The sequence below is a fragment of the Eulemur rufifrons genome, chromosome 30 (genome assembly GCF_041146395.1).
Source record: "Eulemur rufifrons isolate Redbay chromosome 30, OSU_ERuf_1, whole genome shotgun sequence".
NCBI lineage: Eukaryota > Metazoa > Chordata > Mammalia > Primates > Lemuridae > Eulemur > Eulemur rufifrons.
This window is the reverse complement of record NC_091012.1, coordinates 82,181,025-82,204,209: the sequence shown is the minus strand read 5'-3', so window position 1 is coordinate 82,204,209 and position 23,185 is coordinate 82,181,025. Positions and strand designations below refer to the sequence as shown.

At 34.9% G+C, this 23,185-nt stretch overlaps 1 protein-coding gene across 1 annotated transcript in view; it reads left to right on the top strand.

Moving 5' to 3' along the window:
* Nucleotides 1-23,185, top strand: part of CYLC1 (cylicin 1) — a 101,212-nt gene that overhangs the window by 33,401 nt on the left and 44,626 nt on the right. The window contains exons 4-7 of the mRNA XM_069464242.1: nucleotides 5,435-5,488; nucleotides 12,761-12,801; nucleotides 14,524-14,638; nucleotides 16,047-17,673. Coding sequence (XP_069320343.1) covers nucleotides 5,435-5,488; nucleotides 12,761-12,801; nucleotides 14,524-14,638; nucleotides 16,047-17,673 — 1,837 coding nt within the window. The remainder of the gene's footprint in view (nucleotides 1-5,434; nucleotides 5,489-12,760; nucleotides 12,802-14,523; nucleotides 14,639-16,046; nucleotides 17,674-23,185) is intronic.

Genomic DNA, 23,185 nt, shown 5'->3' with positions numbered 1-23,185 from the left:
TTTTAGTATTTTTGATGACTAACATGTTCAATTTGGTTACATGTTTATATATTTAAGCATAAAGAATGTTTCTTTCATAGTCATTTTGTTTATAGATTAAAATTTGTATTTTAAACAGAGGTATAAAATTCCCACCATCTTAGGTATTTTGCTTTGAAATTTAGCTAGTTCAGGTTTTTTTTTTGTTTGTTTGTTTTTGTTTTCACAAGACAGCTTCATGGTCTTGATCATTTTACCTTGCCGTGTCTCAGTTTCTTATAATTACATCTTCTTTTAGGGAGAATAGAAGGAATTAATTTCTGTGAAGGCACTGTGAGATTTAAAGCAGGATATAATGTAATGGGGTTTTATTATACTAGCTTTGTATACTTCATGTTATACATAAGAAAAATCAGACCATTCTATTCTTCTGATAAAAAAGAAGACATTATTATGTCCAATAAGGAAAAGTGTAGTGAGTTTATTTTTTTAAAGGAGTCATTAAGTGGAAGATAAAGCATTATCCATATGGAATTAAACAACAGGATTTCTGCAGTCTTTAGGAGCTACATCTTTCAGTAGTGGTATTTATTTTAAAAGCCAATTTCTTCTTTAAAAATATTATAAAAGTAATAGAAAAATTAAGGTAATATAGGTTATGTTGTCTTGCAGCTACAAGCTAATATTCACATGTATTAAGTTGAACCATATGAGATTGCCAATATTCAACCATTCTGACCTAAAAACATGGAAATTTCTCATGATAAAACCTAATATAAAAATCTTACAAAATCAATAAGAAAAATATAATTACTGGGGAATAAAAATAGTTGGGTTATATGGACTTGTAATTTATAGAAAAAATGTTCAAAACTAGTAAATATGAAAAGGCACACAGCATCAATAATTAGAAAATTTAGAAAATTTTTGACTTAGAAATTAAAATTCTGGAAAATTATTCCACAGAAAGAATTACAAGGATTTTCCCTTTTTAAATGACACATTTCTGTAATGTTCATTTTTTCCAATGTGTATTACTTTTAGAAAAAGAGTATTCAATACAGTTTGAAAGAAAGAAAAAATATGATTTGATCTAGTAATTAAAATTGAGCTCCCCAATGAGCTTCTCAGATCACTAATGCTTTTATAAAGACATTTCTAGTTTGATGCTGTCTACATATGATATTCCCTCTTAAATCACAGAGGCCTCAGGATTATGTCACCATTGAACATTATCTCTTTGAAATTTGCTGTTATCAGCAAAACCCTCCGTCCTCTTCTGCCTCCTATCTGAATGATAACTTTATCTTCTTGTTTTACCTGAAACTTGACTCTCTCAAATTCACTGCTTTTTCTAAAGCCTTCTAGAATAGGTGATGTATTTCTTCCCAGATCCTCTCCTACCACTGAACCTAGAAGTGCAGGAGATGTCTGCTTTTTTCCTCAATCCCATTTCTAGGTTGTTCTCCTTCCCTAGTTCTGAAAATAGCCAACTTTGAATCTTATGTATTCAGATTATATCACCTGCTACCATTTTTTCTTATATTCATCACCTGACTCCCAGTTCACTCTCCTTCATTTTGCAAGGATTTTCTGTTTGACTCATTATTGTTTTTCTCCAACAGTACTCTTGTCTTAATATAATTTCTAGTGACTTTACTATGCAGTTGATCTTTTTTATACCTAACATTTCAATTCTTTGACCTTCTCTTCTCTGGTTATCTTGTCTGACATCTTACTTTAATGACTTACTCCAATATGAATCCCTCCAAAACCTCAATTTTAAACATTTCACTCTCCAACTGCTACCTCAAACAACTGTTTTACAGTTCAAAATCAATTTCACTAGGCTAAAATCAAGGTGCCAACAGGGATGGTTCTTTCTAGAGACTCTGAGAGAAGAATCTGTTTTCTTGTCCTTTTTAATTTTTAGTGGTCACCTGTATTCTTTGGTTTTTGCCCCCTTCCTCTTCCTCCAAAGTTCATCACTTTAATCTCTGTTTTCACAATCACTTCGCCTTCTCCTTTTCTGGTCCTTCTTTTCTCTCTCACAAAAACTCTGGTGATTACATTTTGTGCCCTCTTAGACCACCCAGAATAATTTTTCAATCTCAACATTCTAATTTAATCACATATGCAAAGTCCCTTTTGCCATGTAAGATAACATGCACAGATTCCAGAAATTAAAATATGGATATTTGGGGGGTATTCATAATTCTGTCTTCAAAAGTGCTTAATATTTATTACTTGAATGAATAAATTAGTGAAAACTACATCGTAATTGCTCATTCAAGTTTGAGGAATTAACTCATTCAATTACCAGGGAATACAATTTCAAATAAAGTAATGAATAAAACAAAGTATAGCAAAAACAACAGGACAAGAAGGAAATCATGTATATAGATAGTAGATTTGGAGTAGGGGATGCATAAACTGAAAAGGAATAAAGGATTTTTGGAGCAGGATTTCACTCCAGAGCAAATAAAACAAAGTAGAATTATTCAATTATAGTAAATATTATAATATATTTGAAAGTGCATTTTAAACAGGAAAACACTATAACATCAAAATCAAAATATTAGATACTATTGTTACTATGGTCATGATCATACTATTTCTCTGAAGAGTCTTTGTTATAACGTTCAAAAATAAATGGTTTTTTTATTCATTTTCATTATTGGAGAAGGAAGGAGTGTTACGGTGTATAATAATTGGATAAAAGAAGCTCAATATGTAATTCCATGCCTTTATAGTTATAGATTTTTATGTCCAGTTTAAGAAATATTTATCTGCTCTACTATCATTAAAATATTCTCTTTCACTTCCTAGAAACTTTCTTGTTTTACCTTTCAGCTTTAGGTCTACAATCCAACTGGAATTTATTTTGGTGTGTCATGTGACACAGGGATCAAGAGTCACATTTTTCTCCTTATAGATTCACACTTGACTAATACCATTTATTGAAAATGCTATTTTTCCCAAGTTCATAACAACTTAGGGATAATTCATGTGACTGTATCTATATAGGTCTCTCTTTTATTTTTCTCTCTCTATTATAGTCCATTGTTGTCTTTGTATCAATATTACATTGTCTTAAATGCTATCATTTTAAAATAAGTTGATGTATTAATATTTGATATTATATACTTTCACATTTATTGTTTGTATTCCAAATTGTCTTGTGTACTCTTAGCTCTTTCATTTCCATATATAATTTAGAATCAACTAGTCAGTTATTATTTAAAAAGCCAAAAAATTTTATTGGGATTACATTGAATCAGTAGATCAATTTGAGGAGACTTAATATATTTTATATTACTGAGGCTTCCAAATTTTGAATATGATACATATTTCCATTTATTTATGTTTTTATTTATTTTTTTATTATTTCAGCATATTATGGGGGCACAAAAGTTTAGGTTACGTATATTGTCCTTGCCACCCACCTCCCCGAGTCAGAGTTTCAAGCGAGTCCGTCCTCTAGACAGTGCGCATCGCACTCATTATGTATGAATACACCCATACCCTCCGCCCACTACATCTGCCTGATACCCAATTAATGTTATTCCTAAATGTGCTCTTAGGTGATGATCAGTGAAACCAATTTGATGATGAGTACATGTGGTGCTTATTTTTCCATTCTTGGGATACTGCACTTAGTAGAACGGGTTCCAACTCTATTCAGGAGACTATAAGAGATTCTATATCCACATTATTTCTTGTAGCTGAGTAATACTCCATGGTATACATATACCACATTTTATTAATCCACTCATGTATTGATGGGCACTTGGGTTGTTTCCACATCTTTCCAATTGTGAATTGTGCCATTATAAACATTTGGGTGCAGATGTCTTTTTTGTAGAATGTCTTTTGTTCTTTTGGGTAGATGCCCAATAATGGGATTGCTGGATCGAATGGTAGGTCTACTTGTTTCTGTTTAAGGTATCTCCATATTGCTTTCCACAGAGGTTGCACTAGTTTACAGTCCCACCAGCAGTGTATGAGTGTTCCCGTCTCTCCGCCTCCATGCCAACATTTGTTGTTATGGGACTTTTTGATAAAGGGCATTCTCACTGGAGTTAAGTGATATCTCATTGTGGGTTTGATTTGCATTTCCCTGATGATCAGAGATGTTGAGTGCTTTTTCATATGTTTGTTGGCCATTTTTCTGTCTTCTTTTGAAAAGTTTCTATTCATGTCCTTTGCCCACTTTTTGATAGGGTTGTTTGATTTTTTTCAATATATATTAATAATGTTTTCTACTTTTCAATGTAAAGATACTGCACATATATATTTTAGATTTATTCCTAGGTATTTGGTATTTTTATTAGACTATATAAATGGTATTATTAAAATATTTTCCAATTACTTTGTCACTGATATATAGATATACAATTGATTTTAACATTAACAGTCTTACTTGGTTTACTCATTACTTCTTTTTTTTTATTTCATCTTATTATGGAGGATACAGAATTTCAGGTTACATACGTTGCCCATGTACTGCCTGTCCCCCCAAGTCAAAGCTCCAGGCGTGTCCGTTCCCCAGACAGTGTGCATTGCACCCATCATGTAGGTATATATCCATCCCCTCCCCACTCCCCTCCCCGAGTCAGCACCTTCAAGCGTGACCATTCCCCAAACGGTGCGCAATGCACTCATTCTGTAGGCATACACCCATCCCCTCCCCCCACCTCCCACCTCAGTCTGATATACGATTGGTATCGTTCCCAGATGTGTATTTAGGTGATGATCAGGGAAACCAATTTTCTGGTGAGTACATGTGATGCTTCTAACAGTGTATCTTCAAATATGTTTTTTTTTTTATGTAAATAGTCATGCTGCCTGTAAATAATGACATTTTATTTCTTCCTTTTCTTCTCTTACATTTTTAACTTATTTCTTTCTTGCCTTATCGTGCTTTCTTCTTATTGCACTGGTTAAGACCTCCAGTGCAGTATTAAATTGGAACTGTATTAGTGAACATTCTTGTCTTGGTACTGAGTTCAAGGAAAAGTCTCCAAATTTTCATCATTGAGTATTACATTTCAAATGTTTTCAGATTACTTTTATTATAATAAGGTAGTTCTTTTCTATTACTTGTTGGCTAAAAATTTCATCATGAGTAAGTGTTGGAGTTTATAAAATAATTTTTCTACATATTGATATGATCATATGATTTTCCCTTCTTTATTTGAATGTTCTGATGTGGTAAATTTCAAATGTTAAATCAATCTGAAATAAGCTCCATTTGGTATAATACATTCTATATCTATTGAAATTACTAAAAATGTTTAAAGACTTTGACATTAATGTTTATTAAAAATGTAGACCTCTAATTTTACTTTCTATTAATGTCCTTTTTAGATTTTGGTGTCAATGTTGTGCTCTACTCACAGAAAAAAAATTTTTATTCTTTGTAAGAGTTTGTGAACAACCATTTCTTTTTTAGGTGTTTGGAAGAACTGATCAATGAAGACATCCAGACCTGGGGTTCTCTATTTCAGTAAGCTTTTAATTTTTGATTAAAAGTCCTTAGTGTATGTACAATAATTCATATCTTACTTTTCCTTTTATTTCCCTTTCATATGCATTGTTTTCAAAGGAATTTGTCTATTTTATCTAAATTTTAAAATTCACTGGCATAAAGCTTTTTTTTTTCTCTTTCATTTTTACTGTTCCCTTTATGTTGTATTTCTCCTACATATTTTATTTATTTATTTATTTATTACATTTCTTTTTTTTATTTCAGCATATTACGGGGGTAAAAATATTTAGGTTATGTATATTTCCCTTGCCCCACCGCAAATCAGACCATGAAGTGTGTCCATGCCCCAGACAGTGTGCATCACTCTCATTATGTAGGTATATACCCATCCCCTCCTCTCCTCTCTCATCTGCCTGACGCTCGATAAATGTTATTCCTATATATGCACATAGGTGCTGATCAGTGAAAATAATTTCATGGTGAGTCCATGTGGTACATATTTTTCCATTCTTGGGACACTTCACTTAGTAGAATGGGCAGCAGCTCTATCCAGGAAAATACAAGAGGTGCTATATCACCATTGTTTCAATAGCTGAATAGTGCTCCATGGTATACATATACCACATTTTATAAATCCATTCATGTGTTGATGAGCACCTGGGTTGTTTCCACATCTTTGCAATTGTGAATTGTGCTGCTATAAACATTCGAGTGCAGGTGTCTTTTTTATAGAATGTCTTCTGTTTTATGGGGGAGTAGATGCCCAGTAATGGGATTGCTGGATCAAATGGTAGATACACTTGTATCTCTTTAAGGTATCTGCATATTGCTTTCCACAGGGGTTGCACTAGTTTGCAGTCCCACCAGCAGTGTATGAGTGTCCCTATTTCTCTGCATACACGCGAACATTTGTTATTTTGAGACTTTTTGATAAAGGCCATTCTCACTGGAGATAAGTGATATCTCATTGTGGTTTTGATTTGCATTTCCCTGATGATTAGAGATGTTGAGCATTTTTTCATATGTTTGTTGGCTATTCTTCTGTCTTCTTTGGAAAAGTTTCTATTCATGTCCTTTGCCCACTTTTTGATAGGGTTGTTTGATTTTTTCTTGCTGATTTTCCCGAGTTCTAAATATATTCTTGTTTTCAGCCCTTTATCGGATGTGTAACATGTGAAAATTTTTTTCCATTCTGTAGGTTGTCTGTTTGCTCTCGTCACAGTTTCTTTGGCTGTGTAGAAGCTTTTTTTTTTTTTTTTCATTGCTCACCTTCCTTTATGCTTTTTTCATTTATTTATTTTTCTCTTATTTTTAATTTAAGAATATTATGTGGGAATAAAAGTTTAGGTTATGTATATTGCCCATGCCCCCCCCCCACTAGCACCAAATCAGAGCTTTAAGCTTGTCCATTTCCCAGAGAGTGCACATCGCATTCATTATGTAGGTATACACCAATCCCCTCCCCCCGCACATCTGCCTGACACCCAAATGGTGTTATTCCCAAATGTGGACTTAAGCGATGATCAGGGAAACCAATTTGTTGGTGAGTAAACATGGTACTTATTTTTCCATTCTTGGGACACTTCACTTAGTAGAATGGGTTCCAACTCTATTCAGGAGAAGTTTTTTAATTTGGTCAGGTCCCATTTATTTATTTTTGTTGTTGTTGTGATTGCCTTTGGGGTCTTCTTCATAAATTCTTTGCCTAGGCCAATTTCTGGAAGAGTTTTTTCCACATTTTCTTCGAGAATTCTAATAGTTTCACACCTTAGGTTTAAGTCTGTTATACACCGTGATTTGATTTTTGTGAGAGGTGAAAGGTGTGGGTCCTGTTTCAATCTTCTACATGAGGCTATCCAATTTTCCCAGCACCATTTGTTGAATAAGGATTCTTTTCCCCAGAGTATGTTTTTGTCTACTTTTTCAAAGATTAGGTGGCTATATGAGGATTGTTTTATATTGGGATTTTCTGTTCTGTTCCACTCGTCTGTGTCCCGGTTTTTATGCCAATGCCAAGCTGTTTTAAAAACCACAGCCTTGTAGTATAGTTTGAAGTCTGGAAATTAGTGCCTCCCATTTTGTTTTTATTGCCTATATTTGCTTTTGCTAAATGGGGACTTCTCTAGTTCCATAAAAAGCGTAATATTACTTTTTCTATATCTGTGAAAAATGATATTGGTAATTTAATAGGGATTGCATTGAATCTTTAGATCACTTTGGGTAGTATAGACATTTTAACAATGTTGATTCTTCCGATCCATGAGCATGGTATGGTTTTCCACCTGTTTACATGCTCTGCAGTTTCCTTCCTCAGTGTTTCATAGTTCTCCCTATAGAGGTCCTTTACCTCCTTAGTTAAATATATTCCTAGGTACTTTATGTTCTTAGTTGCAGTTGTGAAGTGTAATGAGTCCTTAATTTGGTTCTCCATTTGACTGTTACTGGCATATATGAATGCCTCTGATTTGTGTGTATTGATTTTGTATCCTGAGACTCTACTGAATTCATTGATCAATTCCAGGAGTCTCTTGGTTGAATCGTTGGGGTTTTCTAGATATAATATCATATCATCAGCAAAGAGTGAGTGTTTTATCTCTTCTGCCCCATTTGGACACCGTTGATTCTGCTCTCTTGCCTGATAGCTCTCGCAAGGACTTCCAATACTATGTTGGAAAGCAGTGCGGAGAGTGGGCAACATTGTCTGGTTCCAGTTCTAAGTGGGAATGCTTTCAATTTTTCCCCATTCAGTATGATGTTGGCTGTGCATTTGTCATATATGGCTTGTATCATTTTTAGGTAGGTCCTATCTATGCCTATTTTGTTAAATGTTCTTATCATAAAAGGGTGTTGAATTTTGTCAAATACTTTTTCTGCATCTATTGAGAGGATCATATGGTCTTTATTTTTGCTTCTATTTATGTGGTGAATTACATTTATAGATTTACGTATGTTGAACCACCCCTGCTTCTCTGGGATGAAGCCCACTTTGTCGTGATGGATTATTTTTTTGATAAGCACTTAGATTCGATTTGCTAGGATTTTATTGATAATTTTTGCATCTATATACATAAGGGATACTGGTCTGTAGTTTTCTTTTCTTTTTTTGTTGCTTCCTTTCCTGGTTTTGGTATCAATGTTATGTTGGCTTGGTAAAATGTGTTGGGGAGAATTCCATCCTTCTCAATGTTGGAGAATAGTTTATGTAGGATAGGCACCAATTCTTCTTTGTAGGTGTGGTAAAATTTGGATGTGTAACCATCTGGTCTGGGGATTTTCTTTTTGAAAAGGTTTTATATTGCTGTTTTGATTTCAGTTCATGATACTGGTCTTTTCAGGACTTCTATTTCTTCCTGGTAGAGCCTACGGGAGGCTGTGTGTTTCTAAAAATTTGTCCATTTCCTCCACATTTTGCAGTTTGTGTGCATAAAGGTTTTTGTGGAATTCCTGGGTGATATCTTGTTTCTCTGTGGCATCAGTTGTAATTTCTCCTTTTATGTTCCTGATGGAGATTCTTAGAGATTTTTCTTTTCTGATCTTAGTCTAGCCAAAGGTGTGTCAATTTTGTTTATCTTTTCAAAAAACAACATTTTTAAATTAATCTCACACATAGTGTTCCTGTTGTCAATTTCATTTAGTTCTGATTTGATCTTAATAAATGCTCTCTTTCTGCTGGGTTTGGGGTCGGTCTGTTCTTCTTTCTCCAGCTCTTTGAATCTGTTCATTAGGTTGTCTAATTTTGAATTTTCTGTCTATTGGATATAGGCATTTATGGAAATAAGTTTTCCTCTCAGGACTGCTTTAGCTGTGTCCCAGAGATTTTGATAACTTATGTCTCCTTTGTCATTTAGTTCAAAGAACCTTTTGATTTCTGTCCTGATTTCTTCATTTATAAAATAATCGTTCAGGAGTAGGTTGTTTAGCTTCAATAACTTTAAGTAGAAATGGGAATTTCTGTTAGGGTTGATTTCTACTTTTACTCCTCTCTGATCTGAGAGGATACATTGTATAATATCATTTTTTTTATTTTTTAAGACATACTTTGTGTCCTAGGATATGGTCAGTCTTAGAGAATGTCCCATGAGCTAATGAGTAGAACGTCTATTCAGTGGATTTTGGATAGAATGTCCTGTAAATGTCAGTCAGGCCTATTTTTTCTAATGTTCTGCTTAAGTACATTATTTCTTAGTTTATTTTCTGTTTGGAGTATCTGTCCTGTGCTGTCAGCAGGGTGTTGAAGTATCCAGCTATTATGGTGTTGCTGTTTATCATTTGGTTTAGATCAAGTAGAATTTGCTTTTGAATCTGGGTGCACCTAAGTTGGGTGCATACATATATAGTATTGTCATGCCTTCTTGTTGAACTGTAACCTTCAGTATTATATAGTGACCATCTTTGTCTTTCATTACTTTTGTTGATTTAAAAACTAAGTTATCTGAAGCTAAAACCACCATGCCAGCCTTCTTTTGGCTTCCATTTGCTTGAAATATCTATTTCCACCCCTTTATTTTCAGTCTAAATGCATCCTTGCCGGTCATATGTGTTTCATGGAGACAGCAGATACTTGGCTTGTATTTTTTTTTTTTTATCCATTGGGACAGCCTATGTCTCTTGAGTGGGGAGTTCAAGCCATTCACATTTATTGAGAGTACTGACAGGTGGGGCAAATTTCTGTTCATCCTGTTGGGTAGAACTTCATTGCTATGTTTTCTCTCTTGTGCCATTGTTGTATCTGGCCTTTGATCTTTAGCTTTTGAGTAGTTTTACCTTCGTGAATGTTTCTTGTGCTGGTCTGTGTGCAACACTGTTTTGAGTACTTCTTGGATGGCTGGTTTTGTCTTGGTGAAGTCCCTCAGTCTTTATTTATCTGATAATGTCTTAATTTCTCCTTCATCTACAAGACTTAGCTTTGCTGAGTACAAGATTTTAAGCTGGACATTATTCTGTTTCAGAAGAGTGATAATGGGGCCCCAGTCTCTTCCTGATTGTAAGGTTTCAGTTGAGAAATCTGGCATTATTCAAATGGGCTTTCCTTTGTATGTTACTTGTTTCTTTCACCTTACAGCTTGAAGAAGGTCCTCTTTAGTGGATATTTTTGGCAGTCTGATGACTGCATGATGTGGTGCCTTCCTATTTGCATTGAATCTCCCAGGGGGCCTTTTGGCTTCTTGTACCTGGATATCTAGATTTTTAGTAAGGCCTGGGAAATTTTCCTCTTTTATATCTTCAAATAGCTTATCCAGCCCTTGCGTATTATCTTCTTCACCCTCAGGAATGCCCCCAACTCTCACATTAGGCTTCTCCAAAGAATCCCACATTTCTTGCAAGCTGTGGTCTTTTCTCTTATTTCTTTGCTCTATCTCTGTGACTGATTATTTAATTGGAAGGTGTTGGTTTCAATATCTGAAATTGAAAGAGATTCTTTCTTCTGTTTGATCTACCCTGTTCTTGAGGCTTTCCACTGTGTTTTGTAGTTCCCTGAATGAATTCTTCATTTCCAAGAGTGAAGTTTGATTTTTCTTTCATATTTCCATTTCTTTAGTGCATTTTTCTTCCAAGTCCATGATTTTTTTTTGTTTCTTTGTGTTGGTTATCCATTTTTTCTTGCATATCATTGAGTTTTCTTACAATCCATGTTTGAAATTCTTCTTCTCTCATTTTGGTGTTCTGAATTTGATTAATGTCCATTGCTAGAGACCTGGTGTTCCTCTTTGGGGGTGTGTTTTCCCTTTGATTCTTCATATTTCCAGAGTTCTTTCACTGAGCCCTTCCCATCTGGATCAATGCTTGCTTCCCACTTTTCAATTTTCATTTGGAAAGTAACATGCCATTTGCAGGCTCTCTTTCAGTAGATGCTGTAGGGACCAGGTAGTTCATAGCCTGGATGTGTACGCTTCTATGCTGAGTTCTCAAAGTGTTTCTATTGAAGCCTTACTCATAATAATAAGAAGAAGAATAACATTATTATCCATAGTAGAAATTAAATTAAACATTTTCTTTTTTATAGACAAGAAGTAAACATGAGCACATATGAAAATTCCATATTCCATAAAGCCAGTATTCTAAACTATTACATTTCCAGGGATGCAGGTCATAATATCTTTAGCTACTACTGTATTGAATTATGTAGTTTCACCACAGATTAATTTGTCATTGATCAATTTCCTATGGAAAAGCCAAAAATACAAACTTGCACTATTTCAGAAATCTGTGAAGTTTTCTTTCTCAAGATTATTCACAGTAGTGGTTCTTAATTGGACCTTAGTATCAAAGTCACATGAGGGAGTTTTAACATGCAGATTTGATTAATCCAACCCAAGACTCTGGGAGTTCTCACATGTGTTTGTTTTTAAAAGTTTCAAATTAATTCTTATGATTACCTGCAATTGAGCACAACTGAACTAGATATTTTACTGCTCATTGTCTCCAAAGTCTTTCCTAATTAATTCACTAGTGACTTAGTGATGAGTAGGTGCCAAGCTTTGTACTAGACACTAGAGCTTTAGTTTAAAAAATGAAAATAGATTTGTCTTAAATATAAATACATTTCATCATTTGACTTATTTTGTGTGTGTGTGTGTGTGTGTGTGTGTGTGTGTGTGTTTTAAAACCTGATAATTTATGTCAGTCAAAAAAGAAGTCAAATTCTAGGGTATATGTTTATGTAAGTACAACCTCAGACTTAGCAATGGTCACAACTCACTGCCCCAGATAACTAATAAGGAAGTAATATTTTCAGAACAAAATTATACTATGTTTATCTTTGGTAGACAATATTGATTAGAAACAAATTAAATGGGCACCTTTCAAATGGAAAATATTATCAACCAATTTTCCCTGTGTGGAGGGACAATTGAAAATTGAGGTTAACACTTATATGTACCCCCTCCCACACCATTAGTGATTTAAGTTCTGAAAACATTAATAATTTGTAAGTGTTTTTCATACCTTATTTGGTGAATTAAGCAAATGCTGGTTAAGACTTTTTTTATTAGAGAATTTTTTAAGGGGTAACTGGGTCAATTTATCTTATTACTTTAATATTTGTCAAGTTAGTGGTTTTATTTCAGATTTTTGTTCATGGTATATTTTTGTTTAAGTCTCTGGTAAAAATAGTCTCTAAAGTGGAACTGTAATATTTAACTGTAATTAAGGGTAGACATTCTTAGAGATCAGTAAATGCATGAGTTCTCAAAGTGTTTCTATTGAAGCCTTACTCATTATAGTAATAAGAAGAAGAATAAAATAATGATCCATAGTAGAAATTCAATTAAAGCATTTTCTTTTTTATAGACAAGAAGTAAACATGAGAACATATGAAAATTCCATTCCAAGTAAGGATTTAGTCCTTGAAATTAAATATTTTTTAGATTTGAAAATAACTTTGGAACTAATGACTAGTATCCTCCACTAAATGTGATAAAGCAGAAACTGCACTGAATTCCTTTATAGTATTGTTTTACTTCACTGTATGTTTGAAATTATATAAAAATTCTAAGTTCTAAAAATAAGATTGTAGAATGAGTATGTATGTTTCAACAAAACCATTAAGAACTAAATTTTTATCAGTTGAAATCTTACATAATTAAATTAACAATATTTTACAGTATTTTTGAAATTGTAAATAATAAGTAAAAAAAAATAATACAAGTATCTATGTTTGCATACACATATCTGTATGTTGGGTGTGTGTGTGTGTGTATGTGTGTGTGTTCAATATATTTCTGGCCTTGATGTGAGTTTGTATTAGCTGGTTTAAAATGAAAGATTTATTTAGTTTGTTCTTTTTGATAATACACACCAACCTTACTTGCATAAGGTTCCCTTGTGTTTAAAAGTCACAATTACAAAACTCAAAGTATAGAAGGCAAATATAGTCAGAGAGATGAAAGTGGATAGTGAACAGTCCATTTGTTGAACATATGCAACTTTGGGAAAATGGGCCATGGTATATTGAGCTGAAATCTGCCTGCAGTGCTATAAATGTTACCCATTGGTTCTAGCCTTTCCCTAAGGCAACATGGGCTCTGGGGTTAAACCATCTGTGTTTGAATCTTAACTCTGCTACTTATTAGTTTTATGATTTGTGGAAAATAATTTAATCTATCTGTCTCTGTGTTTCATTTTTCACATTTGTAAAATGGAGGCAATTATATTATTTAATTCCAAGTGTTGTTGTATGGAGTAAATGAGTTGACTAAAGTGCTTAAAGCACAGTCTGGCACATAGTAAACACTACATGAGTGTTAGCAGTTTGCAGCTATGCTATTATTATTATCACTACTACTATCCCATATAGTAGTTCTTTAATATCTAAATTTAATTATCCCACCTATCATTAGTGTACTCATTTCCAGGAGAGCTGTTTCCTCACCACTTCCTCTTTTGACATAGTTCTCAGATAGTTTGATCTTCCTGATTACTCTATTCTGGATGTCCTCAAGTGTACATATGCCCTTCTTTAAATAGAGTTCCCAGAACTGAATGCAGTATTTCGGTCTGGGGCCCTAATTTCTGTGGCTTAGGATGCCACTGACGTCAGAAGGGTGCTAAAATAAACACTCATTTAATCAATCAAGACTTTCACCGACTACTTAATACTCACTGTTGTGCTAGTTATTATGGGGACTATGGAAGGAGAAGTCACATTGTCTGCAATCTAAAAAAAATTACATTAAGAAAAGAAACCAATATACAAGAGATTATGGAGATGTTTGAAAGGAAATAGTAAAGTTTTCTCTATTTTCCATTCCTACTGTTTGATTATATTATTTTACCAGCATGATTTAAGTAACTATCTGTGAAAATTGACTTAATCTAGAAAATAAAATTACAAATGTCAATTAAAACATAATTCAATGCAAAATGAGGAAATCAGCTTATATTTTCCATAATTGCTGTGCCAAAAAACCCCTACAAACTCTAAGGGGAAAATATATATTTTGAGTTATAACTTAGTTTAATTTAAATGATATGTTTCTTACTTGGAAATATTTGAGTGCTCATGAAAGTCTAGCTCCTAACTCCAAGTTGTTTATTGTCTTCTCTCATTTTAGTCAGTGAATCAAGCAGAAAATCATGGAATCAAGAACACTTTGCTTTGACATTTCCCAAACCACCCCAGCCAGGTAGAAAAAAGAGATCAAGACCTTCAGAGTCACAAGTCACAGTTCCTGTAAGTATTGAAAAGATCATTTTGAAAACTAAATCTACATTGGCACAACATATATAAATATAAATAAGGCATATTTAATTTGGATTTTACCACCTTTTGGAAGCAGATTTTTTTAAATTTATAATTCTCTGTACAACAGATTGCCCTCACCTATTTCGGATAAACTTTTATTTGTATGTGATTCTCCACATCAAAGGCATGTAATAGCTAATAGTCTATGAAAGCTGAAGAATCCAATGCTACAACTGGTGGGGTCTATCAGGAAATGTTTATCAGCTGTAAAAGCATCTAAACTTTGAATTGTATAGCAGGAACTGATTTTGATCAGGTTTCAGGGCCTCCTCATTTTTTTAAGTCTGAAATTCAGAATACTTGTTACCAGGAGATTAAAGTTTTCTACTGCTTCTATAAAGTAGAGTTATCCTATCAATTAGCAAAAAGATAAATCAACATACATGGATTACCCATTGTGATATCAAAATATTTTTAAAGCATCTCCCAAAACAAAGTTATATTCAATGCATTTATTCAAGGGCCATTCATTATATCTATAGTGATCAAATGTTCATTCATCTCTTCAGTGTTGTATTTTAATTCCATGCTATAATTGATTATTGTCACCTCTACTGAATAGTTAAATGAATTTAAGAAGTCTAAAATCAGTCACTGTGGCTACTTATGAAAACCAGAGTTGACAAATGTTTGTGTGGGAGTTGAAAATAAATTACATATCTGCTATGCAAATTAATGTGGATCAAACATTTGATTGTTTCATTTGAAACAACTTTCACTATTGGTTTAAGTCAGAATCCAAGAAAACAATGTAACAAGTGTTCTTGATTCCATGATTTTCTGCTTGATTCACTAAAATGATAGACAATAAACAATTTGGAGTTAATAGCAAGATTTTCAATTTTTTGTCTTTGATTTTTTCAATACAGTGGGGTATCAGGCTCTCAATTTGACCAGAAATCTTGAAAGCAGGATTAGCAATTTGGTTAGGGCTGAAAGCTATAATTATCACAAAATTGTCATGGTGAATTTCAAGGGGATAAACTTATTTCTGAGCTAATTTGAGGATGAAGGGTGTTTGTCCCAAAAATCTCTCCAAAACAAGCTTCTAAAAGGAACCCCCTACTTATTGTGAGAGCAAGTTCTGGAATGTCATGGATTATTGTGGACCTGCTCCAATCCCAATATGAATCATTAAAGGAATCCTAAAATTTCCCCTAAAGTCATTTCCATTTATTTCCAAAGTAGAGTTCTCTCTCTCTCTCTCAGACACAATAACCTTGAAAGAGAGAAAAAAAATTCTAATTTTAAATAGTCAAGGAAAAGAAAAACTATTTTATGTTGCAATATAAAAAGTTATAACTCATTCACAAATGCTTACCATTAATGTAATCAATCTTTTCAGAGGCATGATGAAAGAAAATTACAGGAAGGTCAGAAGCCAGCTCATATATGGATAAGGCATTCTTTAAGAAAATTTTTCCAAAGGCCTTCTATTTACTTAGCTGTCAGGAGACAGGCTCCATACAGGCATCCTTATACTCCCAAAACCCATCTTAAAAAAACAGAATCTAAAATGTCCAAAGATGAAGAAAAAGGCATGGTTTTGAATAAAGAATCTAAGAAAAAAACAGGCCCACATGCAGCAAATCTAGACTTGAGTAAAACAGGAAAAGATGAGGAAGAAGAGAAACCTAAAAGATGTAAATCAGGTAAAACTCAATCAAAATCATCACATGAAAGTGAACTATATAAGAAGTCAAAGTCAAAATCAGAAACAAATCCAGAATCCAAAGATTCTAGGGTAGTCTCAAAAGAGCATTCAAAAAAAGATAAGAAAGATTCGAATAATTCCAAGGAGACAGACACTGAATCCATATTTACAAAGAACAATCTAGAGAATGATTCTAAGAAGAGCTCAAAGAGTAATCGTGATGCTAAATCAGAGTCTTGCTCAAAAAATAGTTCAAATGTGGATTTAATGATGTATTTAGAACAGGCTGGTGCTGAATCCATGGATTTTGATGCATGGGTAAATAATTACTCCCAGAATAATTCAAAGAAACCTGCAAAGAAGGACACAAAGAAAGATGCAAAGAGCTCTGATGCTGAATCTGGAGACTCGAAGGATGCAAAGAAAGATTCAAAGAAGGACAAGAAAAATGGAAAGAAAGATGACAAGAAAAAGGATGCAAAGAAGGACACAGAGTCTACTGATGCTGAATCTGGAGACTCACAGGGTGCAAAGAAAGAGTCAAAGAAGGATAAAAAAAATGAAAAGAAAGATGACAAGAAAAAGGATGCAAAGAAGGACACAATTTCTACTGATTCTGAATCTGAATTGGAGGCAAAGAAGGGTAAAAATGATGAAAAAAAGGAAAAGAAATATTCAAAGAAAGATGACAAAAAGAAGTCTGTCAAGAAGGATGCAGGATCTACTGATGCCGATTCTGAATCTGAAGGAGATGCAAAAAAAGGTAAAAAATATGAAAAGAAGCAGAAGAAAGATTCAAATAAAGATGCTAAAAAGGGTGCAGAATCTACTGATACTGAATCTGATGTGGAGTTAAAGAAGGACAAGAAAGATCCAAAGAAGGAAAAGAAAGGATCAAAGAAAGACTCCAAGAAAGATGCAAGGAAGGACACAGAGTCTAGTGATGTTGAATCTGACGCATCTTCCAAGGCAGGCTTTAAAAAGGGCACAAAGTTCACAGATTCAGATGCTGAATCTGAAGAGTCACTATATACACCTGGCACTAAGAAGAGAGTTGATGAATCAGATGGCACATCTGCAGATTCAAAGAAAGAAGGTCCTGAACTAAAGAGAGGATTAAGAATGTCATCTAAAAAGACAACATTCAAAGAAAAAGGAAAAAAAACAACTACAGGTAGAGTTCCTCCATCAAGAGAAAGACCACCACTCCCACCTTGTGAGCCTTTACTACCATCACCTAAGGTCAAACGTCTCTGTCGGTGCAGGATGCCTCCTCCACCTCCAAAACCAAGATATGCTCCTTTGGTATGTTTACTATTTTATTTTTAGGCCAAAATAGATTTAAAATGAAAGAGGTTTTAAAAGTTTAAATTGATATTTTCTCTAAAGAATAGTTCTCTTTTACTGGAATATTGACAAATTGGGGACTTAAAGGTAAAAAAAAAATAAAGAGTACTTCAAAAGGTTCAAAAGGACTCTAAAGAGTTGTGAAACATAATACTTTCCACAGAGGTTGTACTAGTTTGCAGTCCCACCAGCAGTGTATGAGTATGAGTGTTCCTATCTCTCCACATCTCTGCCAATATTTATTGTTTTGGGAATTTTTGATAAAAGCTATTCTCACTGTAGGTTTCATTTTTTGTTTCTCTTTTCCTGGCTTTGGTATCAAAGTGATAAAGGCTTCATAGAAAGAGTTAAGGGGCATTATTTCCTTCTTGATGTTATGGACAAATTTCAGTAGACTTTGTTTCAATTGTTCTTTATAGGTCTGGTAGAATTTGGCTGTAGATCTATCTAGGCTAGGTTTTTTTGTTGATTTTGTTGGGAAATTTTTTTTATTACTGCTTCAATCTCAGTATTCATTATGGGTCTTTTCATGATTTCTATTTCTTCCATATTCAGGCTTGGGAGGTTTTGTGTTTCCTCAAATTTATCCATTTTTTCTAATTTTTCTAGTTCACGTGTGTAGAAGTTTACATAGTAGTCATGGATAATATTTTGTACTTCTGTGTTATCAGTTGTAATGTCTCCCTTTTTCATTTCTGCTTGAGCTTATTTGAAGCCTTTCTCTTCTATTTCTCATTAATATAGCTAGTTGTCTATCAATTTTCTTTCGGTTTTCAAAGAACCAACTTTTTGTTTTGTTGATTCTTTATATTGTGTTTTTGGTTTCCATTTCATTTAGTTGTTCTCTGCGTTTTGGTGAGTCTTTTCTTCTGCTAGCTTTGGACACGGTTTCTTTTTTTTTTTTTTTTTTCATTCCAGGATATTATGGGAGTACAAACATTTTGGTTACATGGTATGACTTTGCCTCACCCAAGCCAGGATTGTAGGCGTGCCCTTTCCCCCATACAATGCTCACCACATCCATTAGTTGTGAGTTTACCCACCCCATCCCCCAACCCCCAGTGAATATTACTACCATGTGAGTCGCCTAGTGTTGATCAGTTAGTGCCAATTTGATGGCGAGTACATGTGATGCTTATTCTTCCATTCTTGTGATACCTCACTTCGGAGGATGGGCTCAAGCTCTATCCAGGAAAATATAAGAGGTGCTAGATCACCATTGTTTTTGTAATTGAGTAGCATTCCATTGTATACATATACCATATTTTATTAATCAATTCATGGATTGATGGGCACCCCTTCCTGTGCTCCACCACAGCTGAGGCAGATGAGGGAGTGAGACTGGGTGGAGCTGGGGCTGGTGAGCCTGTGTTCAGGCTCCACAATGCTGACACAAGAGCTGTCTAAGCAAGGGTCTAGGGTCAACTCCCAGGCCACTGGGGAAAGCCACCAGAGAGGGGCTGTAGATACTCCCCCAAGCCAAAAAGTCAGCTCATGGGGGAGAGGCAGTCTGTCATTCACAGCCTGTCCGACAGGAGTGGGTTTCATTTTTCTCCCTCTTCCCTTGCCTCACAGAACTCCTTCCAGCATCTGGCCACAACCAGCAGGCCAAACTAGCTGAGCTTACCAGCAGCACTGCCTCAGGATAGGAAATTTCCTGTCCAGGATTCCACCCCAGACTGAATGTGTGGGTTTCCTGTGAGGGAAAGAGTGCTCTACAAGTATGCTGTGGCTTGTACTGACAATGTATGCTCATTTTAGATCAGCCTGTGTGGGCTCCCTAACCTCCCAAGGTTAGTTCACAAATCTCCTCCCTGTTCACTTGGGCAACACGATCAAGTCCTAGAGGCATGGAATCCAGGCTATTGGCCTGTTCTCTGATCCCACAAGTTCAATCTCTAACCATGCAAGGGAGAAGCAGGCTGGTCTTGAGTTTCCTGTGGAATGCTCAAGCAGGCTTAATTTCCCTCTGCTTTGGGATATGCCCTACTCTGCCAGAGCATCCAGACAGGCAGTACCAGGGAGAGCCAGTGGGCAGGTAGCTCACAGTATGAGCTCCTCTTGACCAACTGCAGATCTTTAAGAGGAAATGAATGAGCTCCACTCTCTGTGGAAGCTTGGGTGTTGTGGGTGCACCAACAGAGTGGCAACAGCCACTACTGAGAGCCCAGCTCAATTGTCCCTTGATACACCCATGCCAAGCCTGGTGTACCACTTGGGAACTCACCCAGTGCAGCTGTGGGTGAGGGAGAGGAGGAGGAGGAGAAGAGTCTGAATGGAGGAGATCTGGCACTCTGGTCTCCTTTGCCTCAAGGGGCTCCCCTGGCTTGGTGCACTCTCCTCTTCCTAGAAGGCAGCCCACCCTGAATGTCCAAGCTCTGAAATCACACAGTTCCCCCAGGGCCCACTGATCCCCTGTGACCACTGCGGTCTAGGCAGATGTTGGGATATATTTGTGTGGGGTCCAGTGCCATGAAAACTAAAGGGAGGAAACTCCCTGGGCAGGACAAGGGCACACAATGTGTGGAACAGTAGTATGGCACCCACCACCTTGGCTTGGATCTGTGGCGGTGGGGCAACCCTGATGTTGCTGGAAGAACAGTTCTCTGTTCTCAAGAAGCTCCCAGTTCACTGGAAGTGGCATCTTTGGGCTTGTGGGGGTAGAGAAGCTCTCCAACAGTTTGGAAGCCTGTAGTCTGTCAGAGGTGTTGGGAGAGAAGAAAAAAATAAAACACCTATCTTTTCCATGGGACTTCAAATTCCTTAGAGGTTGATGTCTGCTGAAATCTTGCTCCTTCATGTTCTGCTCTGCAACTTCTTCCCATGGAATCTCTGTTAGTTTGTGGCACTTTTACCTCCCAATTACAACTGGGATATATATTTTTTCTCATCTAAAGCCTTTCCTTCTTTCTGGGATGTTTTTTCAACTGATGTCACTACTCAGGCATCTTGCCTCCTTTTCCCATAGTGTAGTTGTTAACAAGGGCTAAAACAAACAAAAACTAATCCTTAATAAATAATAAACTGGCCTATTCATTATTCCTATTCAAGGAAAGTAGATGTTGTTTCTATAAAGCTAGAGAGCACTTCAAAGTACTTATTCTATGTGATATCATCCAAAACACAGATTGAAGATAAATACATAAGAACTCTGGGGCCTGGTTCAATTTATACTTTTCTTTCCTGAGACATGTGTTACTTCATGATAAAACAAGGCAAGTAAATCCCTTCCCTATTCTGGGTCTGATTTGTCATCTCTAAAATAAGAAATTGAACTAGATGAGGTGTTAATGCAAACTTGTGTTACTACCATGGTAGGAAATTTTCTAGTTATGCCTGAGAGAGAGAGGTCACATATATGCCAGTATTTGTGAAGGAATACCTGTAATGAGGTTAATGAGATAACAGAAATGAATGAATCACTAGAACGCAAAAAATAATGATGACATTTAATTGAAATTATTAGCACATGGGATTCTTCTTAGGAAAATACAAGAATTATTGAGTATAACTCTGATTTCTAGAGTTTTTTGAGAGATTTTACAGATGCTTGTACAATATGTAGTCATGACTTGGGAGATCATGTATTTCTGACACTGTTGTTACCTGATTTAATTAAAAAAAACTAGAGTTGCTCTGCTTTGAAACCATCTCACTATATTTGATGAAGTGATATTCAAGTACCAGTGTAATTTAATGGCCCAGAGAAAAATACACAGGTGCATATCAATATGTTTCTGCTTTTATTTCTTTTTCTAGTTACTTTTATATCTCTAAATAATATCTTTATATGGCTACCTCAATTTTACACATTTTCTATTGGTTTTCTGCCATAATAGATCAAGATTTAGGTCATGTGCATCATCCCACCTCCTCTCTTTATAATATGATTCTACTTTTGTTTTTAATTATTTTATTAATTACTTTTGTAACTTTAAATGTCATATTGGTAGCATTTTCCTTAGTGCCACCACTCTTGTCTTCAATTCTCCTTTCCTGTCCCTTTTCTCCAGTTCTTTCAAAAGTACTCTTTGAATGGTCCACTGTAATGACCTTTCAACAAATCCTATGTCCTTGACCCTGTCTAAATTCCCTTGTGACCTCTTGCTTTTATCAGAAATGTGTCACCTCCGTTAACTTCCTTGAACTTTTAACTATTATGGTTTTTATTCTTCCTGTCTTTGTAATACTTCTCTCTCTTCGTTTCTGGCACTTCTTCCTCCTATGTCTAACTCAAAGTTATATTATATGGGTTTGTTCTTGGACCTCCACTCTTCTCTACATTCTCTATTTGGGAGCATTCGTATATTGTTTTGACTTCCATTTTCACTTCTTTATAGGTATTTCCAAATCTATATCCTTACAATATTTTCTCATCCAAACTCTTGTCTGTTGTCCCCTATATTCAACTAATCAACTTCTAAGTTGTAGATGGTCAGGAAAATGAATTTGAGATTTAAATCCACTATTATCTAGTTTTGGGAGCTTTTCTTGTGATTTGGGTTGAGTCATCTGCAAGTGAGGACAATAATACCTAACTTGCTCATTATAACTAATTGTTCTTAGATTAAAATATGAACTAAGGATATAAAAGTGTTTTATAAATACCAAATCATTATACAAATATAAGACTTTATTACTATGATTACTACCTATATTCTTTCATTTATATTACTCCCCATTTTTCTGCAATTGGTTTCCCCTTCCTCTGAAATTATCTTCTTCAAAGGTCAACTTCCCCTCAAAATACTATAACACAATTTTTTCTATTTGTTGGGTTGATATTAATATTGTCTTCCAATCCTTCATACTCATCATAGCACCAGCAGAATTATTTGGCATATACATGATTAATAAATATTTGTTGACTGAGGTTTGGGCAGAGCAAGCCCTAATTTGTTTTTATTTTATAAGTTGAAAGTTTATATTTGGAATTTTTTGGTATTAAGTAGAATCATCAATCTTTATTTTTCTGTTTTATCTGTCTACAAATATTTCTTGAGCAAATATTCTGTGTCAGGCACTATAGAAAACAGTGGAAATATACAGACACATGCCTGTTTTTTTTTTTTCAAAGAAATTAAAGTCTTGCCCTAGGAAATAAAAATACCCACAGCTTGGTTTTTGGCTGCCCTCTCTCAAGAAACTAATCTTCCCTGAAAATAGGAACACTCAAAACTAGAAAGGTGAAATAGGCTTTCAGAACAGATATTTTATATATCAATGAAGGGACACATGGGATGTTGGGGGAGTGATTGAAATGTTCTAAATCTTGATTGTGGCAGAAGTTTGAAAAGTGTATTATCTATCAAAATTCACTGACTTATACAGCTTACATGGATATAGTTCACTGTATTTAGAATCAATGGAATTAAACCTAAGGGAAACAAACTAACTTACAAAAAAATCCTTGCAGTGCCTCGCTATTTCATTCAGAATAAATGTCAAAATGCTTATAATTGCCAATAAT